The sequence below is a fragment of the Thamnophis elegans genome, chromosome 8 (genome assembly GCF_009769535.1).
Source record: "Thamnophis elegans isolate rThaEle1 chromosome 8, rThaEle1.pri, whole genome shotgun sequence".
In the NCBI taxonomy this organism is placed as follows: Eukaryota; Metazoa; Chordata; class Lepidosauria; order Squamata; family Colubridae; genus Thamnophis; species Thamnophis elegans.
The window spans coordinates 79,496,690-79,520,643 of NC_045548.1; the positions used below are offsets into that span (position 1 = coordinate 79,496,690).

Genomic DNA, 23,954 nt, shown 5'->3' on the forward strand with positions numbered 1-23,954 from the left:
GAGCTTTGATCCCATTTTACGACCTTTCTTGCCAAAGTTGTTAAGTGATTTACTGCTGTTGTTAAGTTAGAAACTGGTTTCCCCATTGACTTCGCTTGTCAGGTCACAAAAGGGAGCTCACATATCAGTCCGTTGCCAAGCGTCCAAATTTTCATCAAGTGACCAGGGGATGCTGCAACGGTCGTAAGTGTGAAAAACGGTCACAGGTCACTTTTTGCAGTGCTGTTGTAACTTTGAACAGTCACTGAACAAACGGTTGTAAATTGAGGACCACCTGTATATAAGTTATATAAACCAATATTGGGGTTTGCAGGTTGCCGTGTTTATTATTTTATTGGTCTGATTTAGAAACCGCCCATCTCCTTCACAGAGGCAGGTGCCGAATTTCCCCCAAAATAAGACCAGGTCTTATATTAATTCTTGCCCCAAAAAGATGCATTAGAGCAGGGCTGCCAAAAAAGCCAACACAGTTCTAGGCTGCATCAACAGAGGGAGAGAATCAAGATCCCATGAAGTGTTAATACCACTTTATAAGACCTTGGGAAGGTCACACTTGGAATACGGCATTCAGTTTTGGTCACCATGATGTAGAAAAGATGTGGAGACTCTGGAAAGAGTGCAGAGAAGAGCAACAAAGAGGATTAGGGGACTGGAGGCTAAAACATATGAAGAACGGTTGCAGGATTTGGGTATGTCTAGTTTAATGGAAAGAAGGACTAGGGGAGACATGATAGCAGTCTTCCAATATCTCAGGCATTGCCACAAAGAAGAGGGAGTCAAAGTATTCTCCAAGGCACCTGAGGGCAGAACAAGAAGCAATGGGTGGAAACTAATCAAGGAGAGAAGCAACTTAGAACTGAGAAGAAATTTCCTGACAGTTAGAACAAACAATAAGTGGAACAGCTTACCTCCAGAAATTGTGAATGCCCCAACACTGGAAGTCTTTAAGATGTTGGATAGCCATTTGTCTGTGTGGTATCCCTATACCACACTGCCTTGCCTAGGCAGGGGGTTGGACTAGAAGACCTCCAAGGTCCCTTTTCCAACTGTGTTATTCTATTCTATTCTAAATGTGTTTGTCTGGCTGAGGATCTTAACTAGGGCTTATTTTTTAAGTAGGGCTTATATTACGAGCATCCTGAAAAATCGTGTTTTTTTCCCGGTAAGCTCTTATTTTCGGGGAAACACAGCATAGAAAAGGTATCGGCTTGTTTCATTTCCTGTAGCCAAGTATGGTTGATAAGCAAAGAGCTTTAACTCCTTCCTTGCTGTCTCTCCCTGCCTCCAGGTGCCCCCCACTCGCGGTCTGCTTGGCCCAGCAGCGCCTGAAAGGGGTCAAAGCTACCCAGGCCAGCTCTGTGGAGTTCGATGTCATTGCACTGGCTGATTCCATGGGCTGGGAGGTGCTGCCAGTCAAACGCGCCCTACGACAGCTGCAATGGAACACCCCTTGGCAGAGCGGTAAGGCAGTGGGGAGCTTGGTCAACGGGTGTGCCGGGAGGGCAGGGGGGCTGTGTTTGGGGAGGTTTTTAATCTGAGCTACTTCTCTGTCACGTCCCAGAAAAGCAGAGCCTCAGCATAGCAGTTGGAATCGCCCCTTCCCTCTTCAGCCCTAGAGGTCTCCTTTGTGAAATGTCTGCGGAGATTCTCAATCCAGTTCATGGTGGTCCCAAAGGGACTTTTTCCAAAAGGCAACTGGACTTTCTGGGGTTTTTTTTCACCTGGAAATGTTTCATCCAAGAAGCTTCAGTTCTAACTGACTGGTGGGGAATGGAATGTCTGCGTTAAAATTATGTATCAATAAAGGGGATTATTTGTAGCTCAGGTTGAAACGAGGAGTCCTTGTTGCTCTGTGAGCTTTCTTGCAGATGTTTCATGACCCAAATTAGGTGATATCATTTCAGTTTGGGTCATGAAACATCTGCAAGAAAAAGAGCCAGTTCAGAGAGCACCAAACACTCCCCAAAATTATCTGTGTTGAAATTGAACAGCCCCTCTCTCAACAGAGGGGAGGGATATAGCAATAGCAGTTAGACTTATATACCACTTCATAGGGCTTTCAGCCCTCTCTAAGCAGTTTACAGAGTCAGCATATCGCCCCCACAGTCTGGGTCCTCATTTCACCCACCTCGGAAGGATGGAAGGCTGAGTCAACTTTGAGCCGGTGAGATTTGAACCGCCGAGCTGCAGATAACAGTCAGCTGAAGTGCCCTGCAGTACTGCACCCTAACCACTGCGCCACCTTGGTTCTAATGGCACCACTTACCTCCTGTTTACCAAACATGGTCCTTTCAGCAGTCCCAAGAAGGTCCCAGGCGTGAAATCTATTTTTTTACTACCAGTTCTTTGGGCGTGGCTTGGTGGTGGTGGGGCCATTTCTCCCTTGTTCCAGACTCGTTTGCACTCTTGATTCAGGTGACCCTGAAGATACAGATAAACCCCCAAGTGGCCCCAACGACATCCAGGGTGCTATGATCAAACACCTGCAAAGAATATAAATCCTTCCATCCCCCACTAGTCAAGTTAGAACCGAAGAAGCTTCTTGGGTGAGAAGGAGAAATGTTTTCAAAGAGAAACCCAAGAAAGCCCAGTTGCCTTTGGGCCTGGCAGTTGGCTGTGTTTCAGGGAACATCTTCCCCCACAGAGAGAGAGAGGTCGTGATCCAGAACCTGCTGGGGGATCTGGGGATGCCGAGACTTTGTCCACTGTTTTTTCCCTCCCCGCTCAGGTTCCCAAGGCTCCAGGAAGAGCGAGATCCTGGTGGAGTTCAGGGAGCTCTCCTTCCACCTGCGCTCCTACGGCGATCTCAGTGACGATGAGCTGGACGGGGTGGGTGACTTCCTGCACCAGCGAGTCACCAGTCGAGAAAAGGCAGCCCTCCGGCAGCTCCAAGCCTGCTTCCAGGCTTTTCAGAGGTGGGCAGTTAGCAACCAAAATGTTGGCTCAGGAACTCTGGCATTGAAGTGTGCAAGTCTTAAAGCTGTCATGTTACAAGACCCTTGCACCCTTAACCCTTTAGGGGAAAAAAACCTCAGGGGTGTTCAAAGTTGACAACTTTAAGACTTGTGGACTTCAACTCCCAGAATTCCTCCTCTGGCTCTTCATCTTGATGATGTGCGGACGGGTGTGGGGGAGGGAGCTGAAACCGGTTCTAAACGGCATGGTAGATTTGTGGAAGCTCTTCTATAGAAGATGCTAGAACTGGCAGGAAGGAAGCCACCCCTGGAGTGGCCTCAAATTTACCTCTGTCTCCGGGCAAATGGGCCGTGATTATATCCACCTGTGACTCCTCCCACGCCGGCTTCGAGACATGCAGTTCAGGTGAGAACAACCGACATACTGGTGGCCGTAGCAGCATCCCCATGGACAGGTGATTAAAATTCACACGCTTTGCCACTGACTCATACTTATGACGGTCACACGATCCCTCTTGGTTACACCTTCTGACAAGCCAAGTCGATGGGGAAGTCAGATTCACTTAGCATCCGTGTTACTAACAACTGCAGCGATTCGCTTAACAACTGTGGCAGGAAAGGCCGTAAAAATGGGGCAAACCTCACTTAAGAAAGCCTCATTTAGCAGCGGAGATTTGGGGCTGTTAAGTGAATCTGGCTTCCCCATCGACTTCGCTGGCAGAAGGTCACAAAAGGAAATCACATCACAATCCGGGGACACGGCGCCCGTCATAAATAACAAGTCAGTTGCCAACACATCCAAATGTTGATCACGTGACCCTGGGGGTGCTCATAAATATTAAACCTGGCCGTCAATCACGTTTTCCAGTGCCATTGTAACTTTGAACGGTCACTGACGGTTGTAAGTCGAGGACTTCCTATCCTGCTGGACCTCCACTCTTCTTACTTTCCCTTGTGTGTTTGCCTTTCCACAGTGTGGCGTTCCCTACTTACGCCTCGTGCTGTGAACACGCAGACCAGGAGAGGAGCAGCCAGCTGAAGTCCCTGCTGGTGGCTTATTTTGAGAAGCAGCCGGTGCTGGAGGAAACCTCCCTGGGTGCAGAGCGTGGGGCTGATCACCCAGAGCACGTTCAGGTAAGGAAATCCAGCTTTTCATGTACAGCTGGCTCCAAATCACGAAGGTGGTTCTGCCCAAATTTGCCTTCTGCAGGTGGGTCACTCTGCTAGGGGGCGTGTGTGTGTGTGTGTGTTTCCTGATGCATATGGAGGTCCCCAGAGGGTGGAGTTTTGTTAGGTAAGCTCCCCGTTGGGAGAGCGAGTGCTTTCAGAGAAGCGTTGTGAGAGTTGTGTTGGAGAACACACAAACCAGCATACAGAGACACTGCAGTTTAAACAGGCTTTTACTTTCGTGGAAATAGAGGTATCGGAGCCCATCAAACAGTCCAAGTCATACACGGATAAGACAGTCAGTCATCAACGTCTTTCAGTTAAGGGATAATCCAAATAACATAGTCCAGTATCATATAATCAGTTCGGTACTCAAAGTTTGCTAGCAGTTGCAAAACTTACAATAGCTCACGGCACTTTCTAACAGCCAGCTTCCAAAACACTCAGATCAGATCAGCCCAGCATCTAACAAACAGAGAGCTAACAGTCGTTCTGGCTCCCTCTTATGGCCGATTGAGGAAACAGCAGCCAATCACATTTTACAGTATGATTTAAAGAAACAGGTACAGCATTGTTACATGATTTATATATTGCCAACCCAACCGTTAGATTATATTCCTAACAAATTTGATCCAAGGGAACTGTTTTATTATTTATTTTTAGAGCAGGGGTGTCCAATCTTGGCAGCTGTACCACTTGTGGATTTCAACTTCCAGAATTCTTTAGCCAGCATGGCTGACTGAGGAATTCTGGGAGTTGAAGTCCACAGTCTCGGCTAGAGTTGAAGTCTTTAAAGTGTTGGACACCCCAAAGGCAGCTTTCTATGCCCCAAGTGGGCATCACTTTGTGGAAATTCGCTGCCTTTGTCTTGTACGTATCCTGAAAAGCTTCCAAAACTTCTGGTTAATTACCCTTCTTTGTGTCTCATCAGTCATTGCCATTATTGCCATTCCCTTTTCTCTATTTGGACTCAATAAAATGATATATTTTATTACATTTTATATCTCAAGGGTTGTTTTTTACACATTTGGGCTCTCTTATTAGGCAGGACATTTTGACAGAGGAAACAATGGTTTCTTTCCCTGCTGTCTTCTTAAAATTGATGCTCAACTGACGTAGTCCTTGAAATTTCTAGTTAAAACGATTAGGGAGCAAGTGACCAAATGTGTGGCTTTTTTTCTGTCTAATATCCTGCAGAGCTGTTAGAAGAGTGGTGCGGTGGCCTAGAGGTAGAGCTCTCGCCTCGCATTCAGGAGGCTGTGAGTTCAATCCTAGGCAGAGGTGGATATTTCTCTCTCTGGGCACAATGAGAATAGATCTGCTGAACAAAACTCCACCCTGGTGACAGGAAGGGCATCTGGCCAGTAAACACTCAGCTCCATTCAGTTGCCCAGACTCCACCCCACAAGGGATTATGGCAGGGGTGAAATCCAGCAGGTTCTGGAGAACCGGTAGTGTAAATTTTGAGTAGTTTGGAGAACCAGCAAAACCCCTGCCACGCCCACCAAGCCACGCCCGCAGAACTGGTAGTAAAAAAATTAAATTCCACCACTGGATTATGGGGTCGTTAAATAATGATGACAATCCTGCAGAGCTGTTATTAGCAGAAACCAGTGTCTCTGCCCCTTGCTAAATAACACCCGAGGAATTTTCATGGATGGGGGCTATAGTATAAGCCACTATCAGCATCACACAGAAAAAGACACTCCTTTTCTGGAGAACAGGCTTGCTTCCTCTTCTCTACCTCTGACTGAAACTAGGGATTATTCCCCACAGTTTAAGGGGAGCCACTGCGAATCACCGTGAGCAACGTTGGGCTAACATGCTACAAAAACTGCAGGCTATAGATGGATGTAAAGCAGCGTCAAAGTTCAAACTAATATTAAAATTGTACAGAGATGCCTACAGAGAGGCAGGTGGTAAAAAGCCACCCTAGTTTAATTGGAGCAGCTTAAAGACGAACTTGGTAGGGAATGTTCATTCCCGGCTGCCTATTTTAAAATTTAACAGCATTTGCACTTAAGCTGCAAACACGACCCTTGTCCGACATTGTGCCTCGCTACGGAGCCCCCTTAATGCTAATTTCACTTTCCCTGGAATTTTCTTCCCGATTATAGTTTCAGCAATGGGAACAGCAAATCCAGGCTGACGTTCGCCACTTCCTCTCCATCCGTCAAGACGAAAAGTTCTCTGGCAGGGCTGTGGCGAGGATTTTCCATGGCATTGGTAAGGTTCCTCTTAGTAGTGAATCTGCACTGCTGAATTACACAGAAATATATAGATCTCTTAGTGAGTTTTTGCTCAGTCGTATTAACAGAAGGGTTAAGGCCTCCTTTCATGTCCCAGCAGGTCACATACATGTGGTTTTCTGGGCAACAATGTGAAAGTGGTTTGAGTTTTTTTAATCCAGGACTAACAAGGCCCAATCTTTCTTGATTTATGAACTCATGTAAGGGATTTTTTTTTTGGGGGGGGGGGGGGGGAAATGCAAGTATGCTGCCTGGAAGCGTGAGACAGACACAAACCCTGGGAATGTCTGAGGCAGGCCATTTCCAAAATAAAGCAGGTGTAACTGATTGGTGGACAGTGGGAGGTCAGGGGGCGAAAGGAAAAGTTTTCATACGCTGTTTGCACACAAAAGCGTCAGAACTGATTTTTCTACTTCTGTACCCCCATGGCTTTTCAGTTATACGCTTTGGAGAAAAAAAATATGCCAGGAGTTTCTTTTGCTGTTTAATGCAGTGGGATGATTGCCAATTACCTCCCAAAGACCCATTAGATCACACAGGGTAGGCCTCCTCCGGGTTCCGTCTACTAGCCAATGCCACCTGGCTACTACCCGGGGGAGGGCCTTCTCTGTGGCAGCTCCGGCCCTTTGGAACGAGCTCCCCGCGGAGATTCGGACCCTCACCTCTCTCCAGGCCTTCCGGAAAGCCGTTAAAACCTGGCTGTGTCGGCAGGCCTGGGGTCGATGAGTTCCCTTCCCCTCTCGATCTGTGTGGCTGTTGGTTGTTTTTTAAATGCCCTGTATTTTGTAGTTTTTGTGTTTTTCCCTTCCCCTCCTTCGGGTTTGTGCGCCGCCCTGAGTCCCATAGGGAATAGGGCGGCATATAAATAAAATGAAACTCAAACTCAAAACTCAAGACATAACTCTACACTGACGTGCAGAAAATGCTGGTGTAAAAGCTCACCTTATCTTTAATGAAGTTAATTTTGATCGTAGTGCTTGTTTCATTGAGGTTGCTTTGTCTGCACAGGGAGTCCATGCTACCCAGCTCAGATTTACGGCCGAGATCGTCGTTTCTGGAGAAAGCACCTTCACTTTGACTTCCATAAGATTATGCGCTTGGCTACAGAGGAGATCATCCGTTGGAGGTGAATTGAACCGGGCAGAATCTGGAGAGGCCAAGCCCCATTGCACAGCTGCTTGTTCCCTCCCTTGTCTGTTGGCCACACGGCAAGCATTGCATTTCCAGAAGATCTGTGGCAGCCAAATGTCCAAGCTTTCTACAAAATAGGTGGAGCAACCGATGAAAGTTCTCCTGTCCTAAACAGAAATTGGTCGGGAGTCCTTTAAAAAAAAAAATTGAATTAACTCCAAAAATATGAAATCCTACATATGTGGCAAAATCTTAAAAGAGTGTTCCTTCACCTTGTGGCTTTCCCTTCCAGAATTCTGGCAATGATGGAGTTGGACTGAGGGTTTAGGGAGTGGATAAGGCGCTGATTTATAATTTTCAATAGTTTTTGAAGAAGAGATAGTCCAGAGGACTTCAAACTTGGCAACTTTAAGACTAGAGAAATCTGCGAGTTGAAGTCCACAAGTCTTAAGTTGCCAAGTTTGGGGACCCCTGAGATAGTTCCTCTTTTTGAGGAGAGTTAGAAGTCTTGATTTGCCTTCTGACATTTGAACTGGATAACAAACAGACGTTGCTTATCTATAGCGTGCAATATTAAGTAAATACCTCTAAGGAGAAAGCCGAATGTTTTTGTATTACCCTGTAGATTTTTCCCTGGCAGAACTTGACCTGAATAAAACGGATTTTTTTTTTTACTTAATCTAACAAATCATTTTTTGCTTCTTCTGTTCTTTACTATATAAACAGCATGAAATTTGAATCTTCCTCATTTGAGTGGGGCATTAAAGTTTTGTATAAAAACGGTGCCAGGAGGAGGAGGAGACTCATTCCTTGATATGTCCTCTGAATCAAAGATTCTGAGAGCTGGAAGGGACCCTTAAGATCACGGAGCCCAATTATATACCTTTCCCCTTCCTTCCCTCCCCCTCAATCCCACATCCCCTCCCCCCCCCCAACCTTCCAGAGCAAATACAGGGTATAAACATTTAGCAATCGTACACTAAAATAAACTAGCTAACTTTAGCATCGTCCCTATATAATTGTAAAACTTATTAAAACTTTTAATAATAATGAAAAAAAGATCATAGAGCCCAGCCCCATCCCCACCCCTTAGCCCAGTGTTTCTCGACCTTAGCGACTTTAAGTCCTATGGACTTCAACTCCCAGAACTCCCCAGCCAGCTCTGCTGGCTGGGGGGTTCTGGGAGTTGAAGTCCACAGGACTTAAAGTCGCCAAGGTTGAGAAACACTGCCTTAGCCATAGGTTTCACTGTCAAAATGGCTCCAGTCAAGTCCTTTTCTTCCTAAAGTTGACTTTTCCATAATAACCCCAGTGAGGATGTTAAGAGCTACCTGTTCTTCACCCACTCCAGACTGGGGTTCCTGCAAGACAATGGCATGGCTCATCCAGCCTCACAAAAAAACACTCAAGAGACCCTGTAGGAAGTTAGCACCTAGCCCTTTCCTAGAAAAATGAAATATCCTGGGAAATATTGAAAAGGCAGAATATTACATTTCCCTGCATCAGAAATGGAGAAACATGTTTTTTTTAGGCAGGAAGCAGACTCACTCTTAATAGCCCCCACTTTTCTTAATGGCCCATTAAAATGCCCAAGCCAGTCTATTCTACATAACAAAGAGTTCTCCCCTTCAGCTCCAGGTGGGATGGGATTAAGGCATGACAGTATTAGCCTTCCACAGAAAGTCACCACATGGCACCTGGAAACTCAAACTTGGCCCCGTGGGAGTCTGACAACCAATCAGAATGCATTCCTTACACAGGAACAGGAAACAGGTGGGGCCGAACAGAGAGTGTAAATTCAGGAATTTTCCGCCCTTCCCTCTCTCCTCTTCTTCTCCTCCACCCAACATCTGGAAGCATCTGATCCCCCCTTTTCCGTTCAGGAGCTCCTGTTCACCATTAAACCATCTTTCCAAGCAGCCTCCGTGTTTCCAGTGTCTTTTTCCCCACTTGGGAGCTGAACCCAGAAGGACGTTTCTCCCAACAACCCTTTCAACAAACAAGCAATGCAGATTTGAAAGTCCAGTGGGAAACCAAACTTAAATTATAGGGAAAGAGGCCTATGTTGGTCTGTTGGAAGAAATGTCCTTCTGGGTTTGTCTCCAAGTGGGGAAAAAGACACTGGAGACATGGAGGCTGCTTGGAAAGATGGTTTAATGGTGGACAAGACCACATGACTTGAGCTCCTGAACAGGAAAGGGGGATCACATGCTTCAATGTTGGGTGGAGAAGAAGAGAAGGAAGGGCTGAGATGCTGAAAGTCCCTGGTTTTATGCCCTCTCTGGCCTTTGATCTTGAGCTTGTATTCTGATTGGTTGTCAGACTCCCATGGGGCTATGCAGGGGCAACTCTCTAGGCTGCATTTTGAATCCAGGTTTGGTTGAGTTCTCAGATGCCCTGTGGTGAGATGGCTAAAGGGCCAATATTATCATGCCTTAATCCCATCCTCCCCCTGGAGTGAAGGGGAGAAGTCTTTATTATGTAAAGGGACTAGCTTGGCTTTAATGGCTCATTGACAAAGTGGGATGGTCAGGAAGCTTCAGGGAGCTGTTCTCTCTTTAAAACATGTTTCCTCCCTTTCACATCCAGGGAAATATAATATTCTGCCATTTCAATATTTCCCAGGATATTTCATTTTTCTGGGAGAGGGCTGGGCGATAACTTCCTACGGGTCTTTCATGAGTTGACAAGTCATTTCTTTTTCTCCTTCCCTCCAAATTCCTGACTGGGGGTCTCCATGAAAAAGAAAAAGACGTATCTCAGCAAACCTAGACAGACATCCGAGATAAATAAGGCTGGATAATGTTTTCCCTTGATTCAGAAGGGTGCTTGATTAAAAAAAACCTGGGCCAAAGGCAATTATGGGTAACAGAAATTCCTAATTTCCAACTGGCTATAACAAAACACAGGTAGTTCTCGCCTTACGGAAATTCATTTGATGACCATTCTAAGTTGCAACATTGCTGACAAAAGTGACTTATGACCATTTTTCACGCCCTAACATGACATGCTCACATGATCAAGATTTGGGCGCTCAGCAAGTGACTCGTATTTATGACCAGACGCAAGTGTCCTCTGGTCATGTGATCCCCTTTTGCGACCTTCCAAAAAGCAGTCAGTGGGGAAGCCAGTTTCATTTAACAACCGTGTTACTAAACTGCGGCAGTGATTCACTTAACAACAGTGGGAAGAAAGGTAAAACCGGCAAAACCCGCTTAACCTTTGAGGCTCCCTTGTGTTGGCCATATGTTGAGGACTACCTGTAGAGATTTCTTCACTGAAGGCGCTCGACCAACCTCATTGTAGATAACGTTGTGCGCTGAAAAATAAATTATGATTAAATCTGGGGGAGGATGATTGGGGCAGAGGGTGATAGGCCACTATTGCAGCAAGAGGTGTTGTTATGGGAGGTTACAAGCCAATAAAGGCGCACGTGTAGCTCAGGGTTGAAATGAGGGGTCCTTGGCACTCTGAACTTGCAGACGTTTCATGACCCAACTAGGTAACACCATCAGTTCTACTGGGGTTTGTTCTCGGTTTATATTCAAGTAGAATAATTCCGGCCCTGCTCCCATAAGGAATGGGGATGGTGCTGCGTCCCTGGAGCATCCAGGTGCGGCGCGGAGCTTGGCAAGAGCCGCTCCCCATTCCTGCCTTCCCCGTTTGCGCTCGGGGCTTCAAGACCTCCGGCCAAGGAGGGAAGCCCTGCTCCGGAACCATCGTTCCCGGCATTATTCCCCCACCGGAGCAGTAAACTAAGAGTCCTTCAAGTATCCTTTACACTGCCTGTGCGACCGGAAACTCGCAGGCCCACCTCTTCCGGTGCTCCTCGCAGCCCGAGGGGCACTTAATATAGAGAGGTGACGTCCAGAGCGCCCAGAGGACCGGAAGGAGCCAATGGGACACTTCCACTCCGCAGAACTCCGCCCCTATGTCTCTTAAGTGCCAAGGCGGCCTAGAGGGCCTACCCGTTTCCGTTCCAGGCCTGACTTGCGTCACTGCCGCTCTCTTTATGATTAAGAAAGCCGCGTTCCTCCCGCCCAGCGCCCCCTGCCGGTTGCAGCGCGGAAGAGGGGGTCCTTGAGCGCAGTTGCCGTGGCAACGCCGGGGGGCCGGCGGGCATGGGGGCGCCCGGTTGGGGAAGCTGGCTGGGCCGGCCCTGAGCAACAGCCCCCGAGGGCCTTTCTGTCCAAGTGGGACCGGCTCCTCCCTTGGAGACGTCAGCTGGGCGGCCGGCTCCTCCAGTGGTAAGGAGTCCCGCAGGCTCAAGGCGACCCCGGCCCCGGCTTTGTTGGAGGGGGCGGGGAGGCATCAGCAGGGACTCCCTGGAAGCTCATTAGAAACCAGGCAGAATTACAACTGACATGCCCAACATGTATGTTGCTAAGCGAGACACATGTCAATTGATTGTTGGCCCATTTTACGACCTTCCTTGCCACCGTCGCTAAGCGAATCACAACAGCCAATAACATATTCCAGAAGGTTCCCAATGACCCCAGGACCCTGAAACGGTCGTACGTATGAGTCACTTGCCAAACAGCCCAATCTTGATCATGTGACCATGGGGGGGGCAGGTCTGTATGTGTGCTGCAACGGTCGTAAGTGTGGGAAATGGTCACTATGTCGGTGCTGTTGTCACTTCCGACAGGCGCTGAAAGAACTGCTGGAAGTTGAAGTCTACCCGTAATTTTTTTAAAATTTAAAATTTTTATTTATTATATAAAATTTTAATTTTATTTTTGAAATTATTTTTTTACATTTTATTTATTAAATAAATACATCCTCATCCTTGGCATCCTTCAGTCTCAAAAGATTATGGTGTGCTCTGGAAAGAGGTCAAAGGTCGAGTGTTTAATTTAATTTAAATAAATTTAAACAAATAAAACTAAATAAAAATGAATTTAGTTTAATAAATACAGTCAAGGGAAAAGAAAGCATCTGGCTAGTCTCCTTTCTCCCCCTCTTCTTTTACAGGGAATCCTGCGATGGCAAGAAGCTGGCTTCCAAGAATGTAATTACTTCTCTCGATACTTCCGTGGTTTTTTTCCCCCCTCCATTCGCTGGGATGTTATAAAAGCTATTTAGGATGGCATTAGATTGCATTAACAATAATGGGCGAAGGCCGGTAAAAGTAAAAGGCAGAGGCTTTCTTTCCACACCTCCTTCTTCTTTCAAATGGAGCGCTGGGAGGGTCTCCATCCAGCCCATAATCGTCCCATCTTTCCTTCCTGGAGTGGCGGGATTTTCATGTGTTAATTTAAAGATAACTTTTATTATCGTTTTTTTACTCTGGGCACACTAGCGCACATTAAAAATGAAATTCTGTTGCCTGCTTTCAAAAGTGTACACATAACATACTCAGAAACAAAGGATATACATCTACACATCTACATTTATATGTATATTATACACCCATGATGGTGAAACTATGGCACGCTTGCCAGAGGTGGCACCCAGAGGCTTCTCTGTGGCTGTGCGTGCCATCACCAGCTGTCCCTCAGGCATGCTGGCCAGCTGGTCTTCACGACCTGGAAACGGCCCCAATAATGGCCATTTCCCAGGCTGTTTGGGAGGTTTTTTCAGGCTGTTTCTTTCAGGCTGTTTTGGGGGCTGTTTTCAGGATGTTTTTTTGGCCCGTTTTCCAGCTGTTTTCTGGGCCGTTTTCCAGGCCCGAAAAATGGTCTGAAAATGGCCCAAAAAACAAGCATGCACACACCAGCCAGCTAGTCTTCGGGTTTCCTGCACTCCAGCACGCACACATGCCCACATATTCCGGTTAGGGCATTCGGTGCAGAAAAGCTTCGCCCTCCCTGTTATATACTCTATGAGTCCAAAAAAGGGCTGTGGAAATATGTACAGACCCCCTCAAATCCTGGACATAAATTGGTTCAATTTCTACCCTCGAAACGACGCTCTAGGGCAGGGGGTGTCAAAGTGGGTTTCTTCAAGGAGCGGATCAGTGTTGTAGTGGTCCTCCGTGGGCCAGACGGGTGGGGGAGACGGGACAGAGGGTAGATGGGACGGACACCTCCTGCTGCAGCCTGCCGGCCAAAACGGAGCATGGGGGAGCTGTGCGCAGCCTCGCTGTACCCCATTTTCACTAGCAGAAGCACCGTGGGGTGGTCCTTTGCTATTTTCAGGGTCAGATCCAGCCCATGGGACTTGAGTGGACACCCTTGCCAGAGGGCAGAGGTCTTCAAACCGATTCCCCAACTGGCTGGGGAATTCTGGGAGTTGAAGTCCACAAGTCTTAAAAAGTTGCCAAGTTTGGGGACCCTTGCCATAAGGGCCCAAGGACAGGTTTCTTTTCCCCCATGCCATCCCTCTTGCTCTTCTCAGGCTCCCTTCCCAAGGCTGTCCTCGGCTTACGACAGTCCCCGGCTCTTACTCTCTCAGCCGTCCTTGACTTACGACAGTTCATTTAGTGACCTTTCCATGTTACAACAGCCCTGAAAAAAAGTGAATTATGTTTTTTTCACAAGACCGCTGCACCAGCCTCCGGTGAAGTGGTTGAAATTCAGACGCTTGGCAATGAATGTGAAGGCTCATAGTTACGACGGTCGCAGCATCCCGGGGTCACATGACATCTCCATCCCCCTCTTTTGCGATGCCCTGACAAGCAAGTACAATGGGGAAGCCAGATTCGCTTAAAAGTTTGTCAGATGGGGCATGGAAATTCACTTAACAAACTCTCTTGGCGAAGGAAATTTTAGGCCCCATTATGGTCGTAAGTCGAGGACTACCTGTCCAGAGGCTCCCGTGGTCCATTTCTTTCTTTCTTTCTTTCCTTCCTTCCTTCCTTTCTTTCTTTCTCCTGTCTGCTTCCTTCCATTTTGAAAAGGCGGCAGCCAATGACCTCACCACCTGTGTAAGTGCCATTCAGCCCAGCAGCGGCTATCTGGACCGGGAGGGTGATTGATTGACTGACTGATCGATTGAGAGGATTGATGAGCCCTTTCATTCTCCTGAGGCTGATACCAGATGGTCAGTTAGATTGATTCCTTCCTTCCTTCCTTCCTTCCTTCCTTCCTTCCTTCCTTCCCTCCTTCCTTCCCTCCCTCCCTCCCTCCCTCCCTCCCTCCCTCTTTCTTTCTTTCTTTCTTTCTTTCTTGTTGTAATATAGTTGCAAAGCCACGCTGAACCACACAGGAGAAAACAAACTCCTAAAACCCCATAACATCCTGATAGTGCATAACGTAACATCCTGAGATGTGCCCTACCAATGACGCCCAGGATTTGACCATATATAGACTGAGCAGTAGATTAGAAATTGTAGTTTTACAGGCTGTCTTTACTCACATGCTTTTGCTCCTCCTGCCTTTGTCCTATCTCAATAAAAGGGGCTCTCCGACCCCCAATCTGGGTCGTCGCTCCATCCCGAGAAAGGTTGTGTCTTGTCTTTTCTCAACATTGGCCTCATGGACGAACCACGGGAACATCACATTTGGTAGCAGAGGATGGTTACTTTGCACTTTCTTTCTTTCCCTGCAGGGTGGACCAGGACCGAGCGATGAGCTTGAAATTCTGGTTCCTCTTCCTGCTGTATTTCGTGCAAGGAATCCCCTACGGGCTGCAGTCGGGACTCCTGCCCATCTACTTCCGGACGGTGGGCCTCTCCTTCACCAAGATCAGCCTGACCAAGCTGCTTTACCTGCCGTGGTTCCTCAAGGTCTTCTGGGCGCCCTTCGTGGACTGGTATTTCTCCAAGAAGGCCTGGCTCATCTTCACCATGTCCGGCCTGGCCCTCACCTGCCTGGCTTGCTCCTTCCTGACCCCGGAGGTGGATTTCCTCGGAGTGGCCGTCGCCCTGCTGTTCATGAACCTCTTCGCTTCCCTCCAGGACGTGGCGACCGACGGGATCGCCATCCAGATGCTGGGGCGCGAGGAGCTGGGCTTTGGGAATAGCATCCAGGTGGTGGCCTATAAACTGGGCTCTGTCCTGGCCGGAGGAGGCCTGCTGACTTTCCTCCATCACCTGGGCTGGGGACCCCTCTTCGTCTACCTGGCTCTCGTATACGTTGCGGCCAGCTGGTTCACCTCCACCTTTCCCCTGAGGCCCTCTCCTCGAGGCAGCCAGGCCGAGGATAGCAACCTAAACCTTCTGGGGTTCTTCCATGAGCTTCTCCTTGTGCCCGACACGCTGTGGACCGCCGGCTTAGTCCTCATCTACAAGTTGGGTGAGTCTTTCTTATCCCCCAAAGGGAAATGGGAATCTCTCCATGCTTTGAGCCTTTACAAAAACTCACGTTTGTGATCTATGTATTTAAAATTGATGCTCAACAGTTATTCTAAGGTCCTTTTTGTTTTGTTTTCAAATTCTTATACTTATTTGTTTATTCAATTTAAATTTATGCCCCCCATCTATTAAGCGACTCTGATTGGCTTATTGCATCATAAATCACCCTATTTGTGGTTCTTTTTATATTATATTTATATTATTTATAAATACTAGAAATAAGAGGAGGCCTTCAGGTGCCTCGCCAGGAACTGACCTCCTTTCTCCCCGCAGGTGAGCAGGGGTCGCTCTCCATGTTCCCCCTCTTCCTCCTGGACCACAGCTTCTCCCCCCAGAAGCTGGGCTTCTGGAATGGGATTGTGGCCACCGCCTTCTCCATTGTAGGATCTTCCCTGGGGGGCCAGCTGATGTCAAACGGCAGGTAAATGAGGGGGGAGCCTTTTCTCTCTTCCTTGGAAATCTCTCCCTGGGATCCTGGGATTTAAAATCCGGCATGCCCACAAGGATGGTGGAATCTGTCAGTACCTCTCCATTAGATAATTAGGAAAGAAGACCACAAGACTCCGTGGGTAGAAATCAAGTGTACTTTTACTAATTATAAATGATTAAAGGCATAGCGAAGTGAAGACTGATTATTTAGGCGCGAAAGCGATTGATATATAGAATAGCCCATTCCCCACCCCTTGGCATCACTGTTACAGTCCAATCATAATTCTCCCAAGTGTCAGGTGCGAGATAACTTCAAAAGGCATCACGAAGATGGAATGTCGGTGCCGTTAGTCCTGGCGGGAACTTCCTATGCATGCGTAGTCCGACAAGCAGCTGAGCTCCAGAACCTTCCTCCAGCACAATGAGTAACCCCTCCCAAATACCATGCCCCCCCTCCCCTTTTCATGGCAGCCGAAGCAACAGCAAAGCAGAGGCTGACAGAATCTTTTCCTTTCTTAAACTCTCTCTCTCTCTCTCTCTCCCTCTCTCTCTCTCTCTCGCTCTCTCTCTCTCTCTCTCCCATCCTCCCTTCCTCCCTCCCCCCCCCCTCTCTCTTATTTTCAACAATAGCCCATGAGGTGGGGGGAATATTCAGCAGGCCTCTTTCCCAATAAAGGATAATATTTGTAGCTCAGGGGTCCCTGCTGCTCTCTGAGCTTGGTGGTTTTCTTGCAGATGTTTCATTACCCAACTAGGTAACACCATCAGTTCCAGAAAGAAGTGGGCTTGGCTCTCTGTTTATATACAGTCCCTTCTAGCACTGATGATGTTACCCAGTTGAGTAATCAAACGTCTGCAGGAAAATCAGCAAACTCAGAAGAGAGCCAAGGACCTCCTCTTCCTCCTCCTCCTCTCCCTCCTCCTCCTCTTCCTCCTCCTCCTCTTCTTCCTCCTCCCCCCCTCCTCTTCACACCCTACTCCCTTTTAGCACTGATGATGTTACCTAGTTTGATCATGAAATGTCTGCAAGAAAACCACCAAGCTCAGAGAGATCCTCTTTTGAGAATCATGGGGAATTTGCTTCCACTCCCACAAAACCAGAACGAAGGGGGGAAAAGTGCTCTGAAAGTCCAGTGGAATAACTAAAAACTCCAGGGTCCTTCTGTCCGAAAAGCTCTTCCTTTGGGGAACATCTGCTCTTGAACCCAGGGCCGTGACTAACACTCCCAATTACTCTGTGGCCCTGCTGCTTTGGAGCCCCTCAAAGCCACCTCTCGGCTTCCCTCCCGGCTTCAGGGCTTGGTGGCACCATCTTCCTTTCTCTTTTTGCCCCCTGGATGCAAACTCGGAGAATCATCACCTTCTTTTAACACACAAGACACCCATAATCCCCTGATGGTGAACCTATGGCACTCTGTGGGCACATGCGCCCTCGCCAGCTGCTCTTCTGGTTTATGGTGCACACATGCATGCCAGCCAGCTGGTCTCGCCTGAAACACAGCCAAAAACCAGACTCTTTTGGGGGTCTTTTTCAGGCTGTTTTTTTTTAACCCATTTTCAGTCCATTTTTTGGCTTTAAAAAAAGGCTCAAAAATGGCCAAAAAACATCCTGAAAACGGCCCATAAAACAGCCAAAAATCAGACCTCAACATTCTTGTTAGAGCACTCAGTGCCCTAAAGCAGTGGTCTCCAACCTTGGCAACTTTAAGACCTGTGGACTTCAACTCCCAGAGTTCCTCAGCCAGCTTTGCTGGCTGAGGAACTCTGAGAGTTGAAGTCCACAGGTCTTAAAGTTGCCAAGGTTGGAGACCACTGCCCTAAAGGATCGCCATCAGCGCCACAATCCCTCGCGGGGTGGAGCCTGGGCACCTGAATGGAGCTAGCAGAGGTTTTACTGGCCAGATGCCTTCCCTGTCGCCAATGCGGAGTTTTGTTCAGCAGACATGTTCTCATTGTGCCCAGAGAGAGAGAAATATCTGCCTCTGCCCAGGATCGAACTCCCAAACCTCCTGATGGTGAGGCCAGAGCTCCCCTCCCTGCAAGAATTCTAAGAATGGTTCAGGGTTTTTTCCTCCCCCACCCACCCACCCCCGCCAAATCGCCCCAGGCAAACTCGGGGGGGTGTCCTCGGATGCCCCTCCGGTTCCATTCCGACCTCTCCGGCTTCTTTCCCCCCCACCAGGAATTGGGACTCTCTGCAGAGATTGCTGGTCCTTCGCTTCTGCAACCTCCTCTTCCAGACCTGGGTGATGGTCACCTACACTGACCACGCGGCGGCCTTTGAAGGTGAGTCAGGTGTCCCCTCCAGGGCAAGTGGCCATTGGCCCTCTGGCTCCGGAAGGCAGGGGTCTCCGGGACCCCCCCCTGGGGAAGGAGGAGGAGGAGGAGGAGGAGGCGACAACGCAGAACCTGGGAAGCTGGATCCGAAAGTGGGAGGGGAGGGAAAAGGAAGCCATCCTGGTTTGTCCTGGAAGGACCAAGCGCCAGGGAAAATGACCCTGGGGCATGCTGGCAGGTTCTGACTTTGGCCGTGGCAGTAGAGACACAAATTGGGAATAACCGAATGACAGAGTTGGAAGGGACCTCGGAGGTCTTCTAGTCCAACCCCCTGCTCAAGCAGGAGATCCTCTGCCATTCTATCCAATCTCTTTTTGAAAACCTTGTTTTGTAAACAAGGTTGGGGCATTCACAACCTCTGGAGGTAAATTCTGTTCCACTGGTTAATTGTTCTGTTAGGAAATTTCCCCTCAGTTCAAAGTTGCTTCTCTCCTTGATTAGTTTCCACCCATTGCTTCTTGTTCCACCCTCAGGTGCTTTGGAGAATAGCTTGACTCCCTCTTCCTTGTGGCAACCCCTGAGATATTGGAAGACTGCTATCATGTCTCCCCTGGTCCTTCTTTTCAGTAAACTAGACATACCCAGTTCCTGCAACCGTTCTTCATGTGTTTTATCCTCCAGTCCCCTAATCCTCTTGGTTGCTCTTCTCTGCACTCTTTCTAGAGTCTCAACATTGCTTCTCTCCTTGATTAGTTCCCACCCATTGTTTCTTGTTCTACCCTCAGGTGCCTTGGATAATAGCTTGACTCCCACTTCTTTGGGGCAACCCCTGAGATACTGGAAGGAAGGAAGGTGGGAAGGAAGGAAAGAAGGAAGGAAGGAAGGAAGGAGAGAAGGAAGAAAGGAAGGAAGGTGGGAAGGAAGGAAGCAGAGAAGAAAGGGAGGGAGGAAGCAAGGAGAGAAGGAAGGAAGGAGAGGAGGAGGGAAGGAAGGAGAGAAGGAAGGGAGGAGAGAAGGAAGGATCTCTCCTGGATTAGTTTCCACCCATTGTTTCTTGTTCTACCCTCAGGCGCCTTGGAGAATAGCTTGACTCCCTCTTCTTTGGGGCAGCCCCTGAGATATTGGAAGGAAGGAAGCTGGGAAGGAAGGAAAGAAGGAAGGAAGGAGAGAAGGAAGGAAGGTGGGAAGGAAGGAAGCAGAGAAGAAAGGGAGGGAGGGAGGAAGGAAGGAGAGAAGGAAGGGAGGAGAGAAGGAAGGATCTCTCCTTGATTAGTTTCCACCCATTGCTTCTTGTTCTGCCCTCAGGTGCCTTGGAGAATAGCTTGAGCCCCTCTTCTTTGTGGCAACCCCTGAGACATTGGAAGGCTGCTATCATGTCTCCCCTGGTCCTTCTTTCTATTAAACTAGACCTACCCAGTTCCTGCAACCGTTCTTCGTGTGTTTTATTTGAAGCACCTGGGTTGCCTCTTGATGCCAAGGCTCCATCAAGGAGCTCCAGGAAACAGCTTTCTAGATTCCCAAGAAGGTCCTAAGCCCCCTCAGGGGTCCCTCAGCATCTCCTGGCCACCAGGGACAGGCAGCTTAGCAGCCCAGCCCAGAGCACCTCCCTTGGGCAGAGGGTTGGACCAGAAGACCTCCAAGGTCCCTCCCAGCGCTGGGATTCTGTGTGTTGAGGAGGTAGCCCTTAACCGGCCTTGCATCCCTGCCCCGCCTTATCACCGGTCCAAAGCCTCCTCCGCTCTTCCTGGTGGCTGGAGGTTGGAGCAGCTGCTCGTCGTCCCCCCCCCCCCCCCCGTTCCCCCCCCCCCCGGGCTGACTGGGTGGCCTCTCGTTGCAGTGGCGGCGGTGCTGAGCATGTGCATCCAGCACTTCATTGGGGGCCTGATCACCACGCTGGTCTTCAGCAAGATGATGCTGTGCACCCAGAAGGCCCCCGAGAGCATCCAGGTGGGTTCGGCTTCCGGGGTCTCAGGCCTCCCGCAAGGGAATGTCAGGAATGGAGGAACAGTGGGGGGGGGGGAGCTAGGCTTTCTCACTACCGGCTCTGTGGGCGTGGCTTGGTGGTGGTGTCATGTGAACTGGGTGGGCGTGGCTATGTAGTCATGTGACTGGGGGGTCAAAAGACAGAAACACTTTAACGATATCCTGCTGGAGCAGGGTTGGACTAGATGACCTCCAGGTCCCTCCCAGCCCTGGATTATCCTCTGAAGCTGTGTCTAGTGCCAGGTTTGTAGTCCTTCCTTCCTCTCCTTTTTCCTTCCCTCCCTCCCTTTCTCTCTCTCCTTTTTCCTTTCCTCCCTCCCTTCTTTCTTTCTCTTTCTTTCTCTCTTGCTTCTCTCTTTTCTCTCTGTCTCTCTCCTTTTTCCCCTCCCCCACTTTCCTTCTCTTTCTTTCTTTCTCTCTCCTTTTTCCCTCTCCCTCCCTCCCTCCCTTTCTTTTTCTTTCTTTCTCTTTCTCCCTTTTTTCCCTCCCTCCCTCTCTTCTTTTTTTTCTTTCTCTTTCTCTTTTTTCCCTCCCTCCCTTCTTTTTCTTTCTCTTTCTTTCTCTTTTTTCCTCCCACCCTTTCTTTTTCTTTCTTTCTCTTTCTCTCTCTCTTTTCCCTCCCTCCCTTTCCTTCTCTTCCTTTCTTTCTCTCCTTTTTCCCTCCCTCCCTCTCTCTTTCTTTCTCTTTTCTTTCTCTTTTTTCTCTTTCTTTCTTTCTCTTTTTCCTTTTTCCCTCCCTCCCTCTCTTCCTTTCTTTTTGCTGGGAGCAAAAACGGACCCCCACCCCACCCCTACATTTCCAGAGAACCTGTAGTAAAAAAAAAAACTTAAAAAGTTAAAAAAAAAAGTTCCAAACATCAGCTGTGTGATGTGCGACTCTTGGAACAATTTTTTAAAAACTTTTTTTTAGTATTTTTTACTACCGGTTCTGCAAACGAGTAGCATTTTTTACTACCGGTTCGGGCCAAGTGGCCCAAACCGGTAGCATTTCACCCCTGCATTGCAAGCAAGGAAGAGCTTTATGAGATACACCCTATTGGCACAGTTTTAGTGAAAACCGACTCTGAAAGTTCCCATGGTTTTCATGGCCCAATCAAAGCACTGCCTGGTTGCCTGGTGACCTCACTCCTTCTCCCTCCGGCCAGGCGTGAGAAAGTCCTTGGATCCCAAGAGAAAGTATTTTGTTTTGGCTACAAAACCCCCAGCTATCTCTAATCCACCTCCACCCCCCCCCCCGATTCCTCAGCTCCAGCGTGGCAGCACTGAAGCTGTCAAAATTGGCTTCAGAGTTGACACCTGGATTTATTTTTTTTGGGGGTGGGGGCATGTCGCCACAACAGCCCATGAATTCAGTTCTCAGCAGAGTTGCGGTCGTAAGCCGAGGACTACCTGTTGTCCTAGCAGGAGATAATGCTGGACGGAGGGGAGGGCTGTCCAGACTCCTTGCTCTGCTGGGCTCACCTTGCTTCCCCCTTTCCTCATTCCAGATTGTCAAGAGTCAGAAGGGACCTTGTAGGTCATCTAGTCCAACCCCAAGCAGAAGACCCCCTACCCCCCCCCATTTCTGACCGATGGCAAATTTCTCCCCACAGGCCACTCACTACAGCCTCCTGGCCGCTATCGAGGTCCTCGGGAAAGTGGCCTTCAGCACCGTGTCAGGTAGCCTGGTGGATTGGCTGGGCTTCCCCCACACCTTCGGCGTCTTCCTGGCCCTCTCCTTCGGCTCCGTGCTCTACACGGTGTAAGCCAGGATGGGCAGAGGCTGTTCCGGTGCCACTGGCCAGAGAGAGAGAAGCACCTGAAAGAGAAGCCCACGGAAGCCACGGAGGTCTCATTAAAACAACCGCCTCCCACAACTGCTTCCTGGCCAGTCCTCTCTGGTGATGGGTGGGGAGTGGGCCTGTCGGGTGGGGAAAGAGAGGTTGCTGTGCAGAGTTCGAGTAGTTCTCCTTTAGGCTTCCAACTCCCAGAATTCCTGAGCCAGCAATAATAATAATAATAATAATAATAAAACCAGTCATCAAAACGGCACGCACTCCCTTTCCTCCGCTGTTCCTGCTATTTCCAGAAATTTTTTCCAGAAATTGGCCATGCAGTGCTTTGTTCTGCCAACTCTCCATTCTAGAAAAGATGTGATAAAATCAAGAATGGAGAGTTGGCAGAACAAAGCACTGCATGGCCAATTTCTGGAAAAAATAAAAGATAAAGTGGACAGCGAACAAACTTGGTTATGGTTAACAACAGGTACATTAAAGAAAGAAACAGAGTCACTAATCCTGGCTGCGCAAGAACAAGCTATCCGCACAAATGCCATTAAGGCCAAAATCGAAAAATCCTCTGATGATGCCAAATGCAGACTTTGCAAAGAAGCTGACGAAACTGTTGATCACATACTCAGCTGCTGTAAAAAAATCACGCAGACTGATTATAAATTGCGGCACAATTCAGTAGCGCAAATGATCCATTGGAATTTGTGCAAAAATTTTAATATTAAAACAGCAACAAACTGGTGGGAACATCAGCCTGAAAAAGTGACCGAAAATGAGATGGTCAAGATCTTGTGGGATTTCCGTATACAAACCGACAAAATACTGGTGCGTAAGACACCAGACATCACACTGGTTGAGAAAAATAAGGTCACAATCATAGACATCGCAATACCAGGTGATAGCAGGGTCGCCGAGAAGGAACATGAAAAAATCGCAAGATACCTGGACTTAAAAATCGAAATTCAACGACTATGGCACAAACCAGCAGTGGTAATTCCAGCGGTAATTGGCACACTGGGTGCTATTCCAAAAGCACTGGAATTACATTTAAAACAGTTAAAAATTGACAAAATCACCATCAGTCAAATGCAAAAAGCCGCACTGCTTGGATATGCACGCATATTACGAAAATACGTTACGAGGTCCCAGGCCCCTGGGTGGGGCCCGACTAGTAACCAATGCCAAATCAGGCGAAACAACTGGCCGCTGTGATACAATTGTATAATAATAAAACCAGTCATCAAAACGGCACGCACTCCCTTTCCTCCGCTGTTCCTGCTATTTCCACATGCTCGGCATGGTCAGGGAGAACCCATCTGGCACATTCCTGCACCACTGAGCTTGTCAGCCAGAGAGAAATCGGGAGTTGACTTAATTGGGAGAGTTTCTTTCCCAGCCAACATCTGGATGAATCCCTGGTTTTTCGTGCCTCTTTGAAAACAGCATTTTGGACTTTGGATACAGCTGGAATGTAAAATTTCCAGGGGACGGACAGCCAAGAATCCAGCTCTTTGGCATGCCCTAGCATGGTGCTTGTGTGTGTGCACACGTGGAGGGGAGGGGTGTGACATGCAGAAACACGCAAGGAAGGGAAAACAGGGTTTTAGAGGCCAATTCATGGGAGAAATTGGCTTCAGGAGAAAAAGAGAATCAGAATAGCGCTGGAAGGGACCTTGGAGATCATCCAGTCCATCTCAAACAGGAGAACCTATACCATCTCTAGTCTCTTCTTAAAATCCTCCAGTGATGGAGCACCCATGACTTCTGGTGGCAAGTTGTTCCACTGGTTAATTGTTCT

At 48.4% G+C, this 23,954-nt stretch overlaps 2 protein-coding genes across 4 annotated transcripts in view; both read left to right on the top strand.

Moving 5' to 3' along the window:
- Positions 1-8,135, top strand: part of RECQL4 (RecQ like helicase 4) — a 33,540-nt gene extending 25,405 nt beyond the window's left edge. The window contains exons 21-25 of the mRNA XM_032223489.1: positions 1,289-1,461; positions 2,729-2,915; positions 3,890-4,049; positions 6,200-6,308; positions 7,340-8,135. Coding sequence (XP_032079380.1) covers positions 1,289-1,461; positions 2,729-2,915; positions 3,890-4,049; positions 6,200-6,308; positions 7,340-7,461 — 751 coding nt within the window. The 3' untranslated portion in view covers positions 7,462-8,135. The remainder of the gene's footprint in view (positions 1-1,288; positions 1,462-2,728; positions 2,916-3,889; positions 4,050-6,199; positions 6,309-7,339) is intronic.
- Positions 8,136-11,430: 3,295 nt separating this feature from the next.
- Positions 11,431-22,388, top strand: MFSD3 (major facilitator superfamily domain containing 3). Of its 3 annotated transcripts, XM_032223499.1 has the most exons (7): positions 11,431-11,709; positions 12,437-12,473; positions 14,954-15,639; positions 15,972-16,119; positions 18,310-18,413; positions 20,242-20,351; positions 21,980-22,387. In XM_032223499.1, the coding sequence occupies exons 2-7, from the start codon at positions 12,448-12,450 to the stop codon at positions 22,130-22,132; spliced, it is 1,227 nt and encodes a 408-aa protein (XP_032079390.1). In that variant the 5' UTR covers positions 11,431-11,709; positions 12,437-12,447; the 3' UTR covers positions 22,133-22,387. The 3 variants fall into 3 exon arrangements, with proteins under 3 accessions (XP_032079390.1, XP_032079392.1, XP_032079391.1); XM_032223501.1 differs by lacking the exon at positions 20,242-20,351 and having other exon boundaries at positions 21,980-22,388; XM_032223500.1 differs by lacking the exon at positions 12,437-12,473 and having other exon boundaries at positions 21,980-22,388.
- The last annotated feature ends 1,566 nt before the right edge of the window (positions 22,389-23,954 follow it).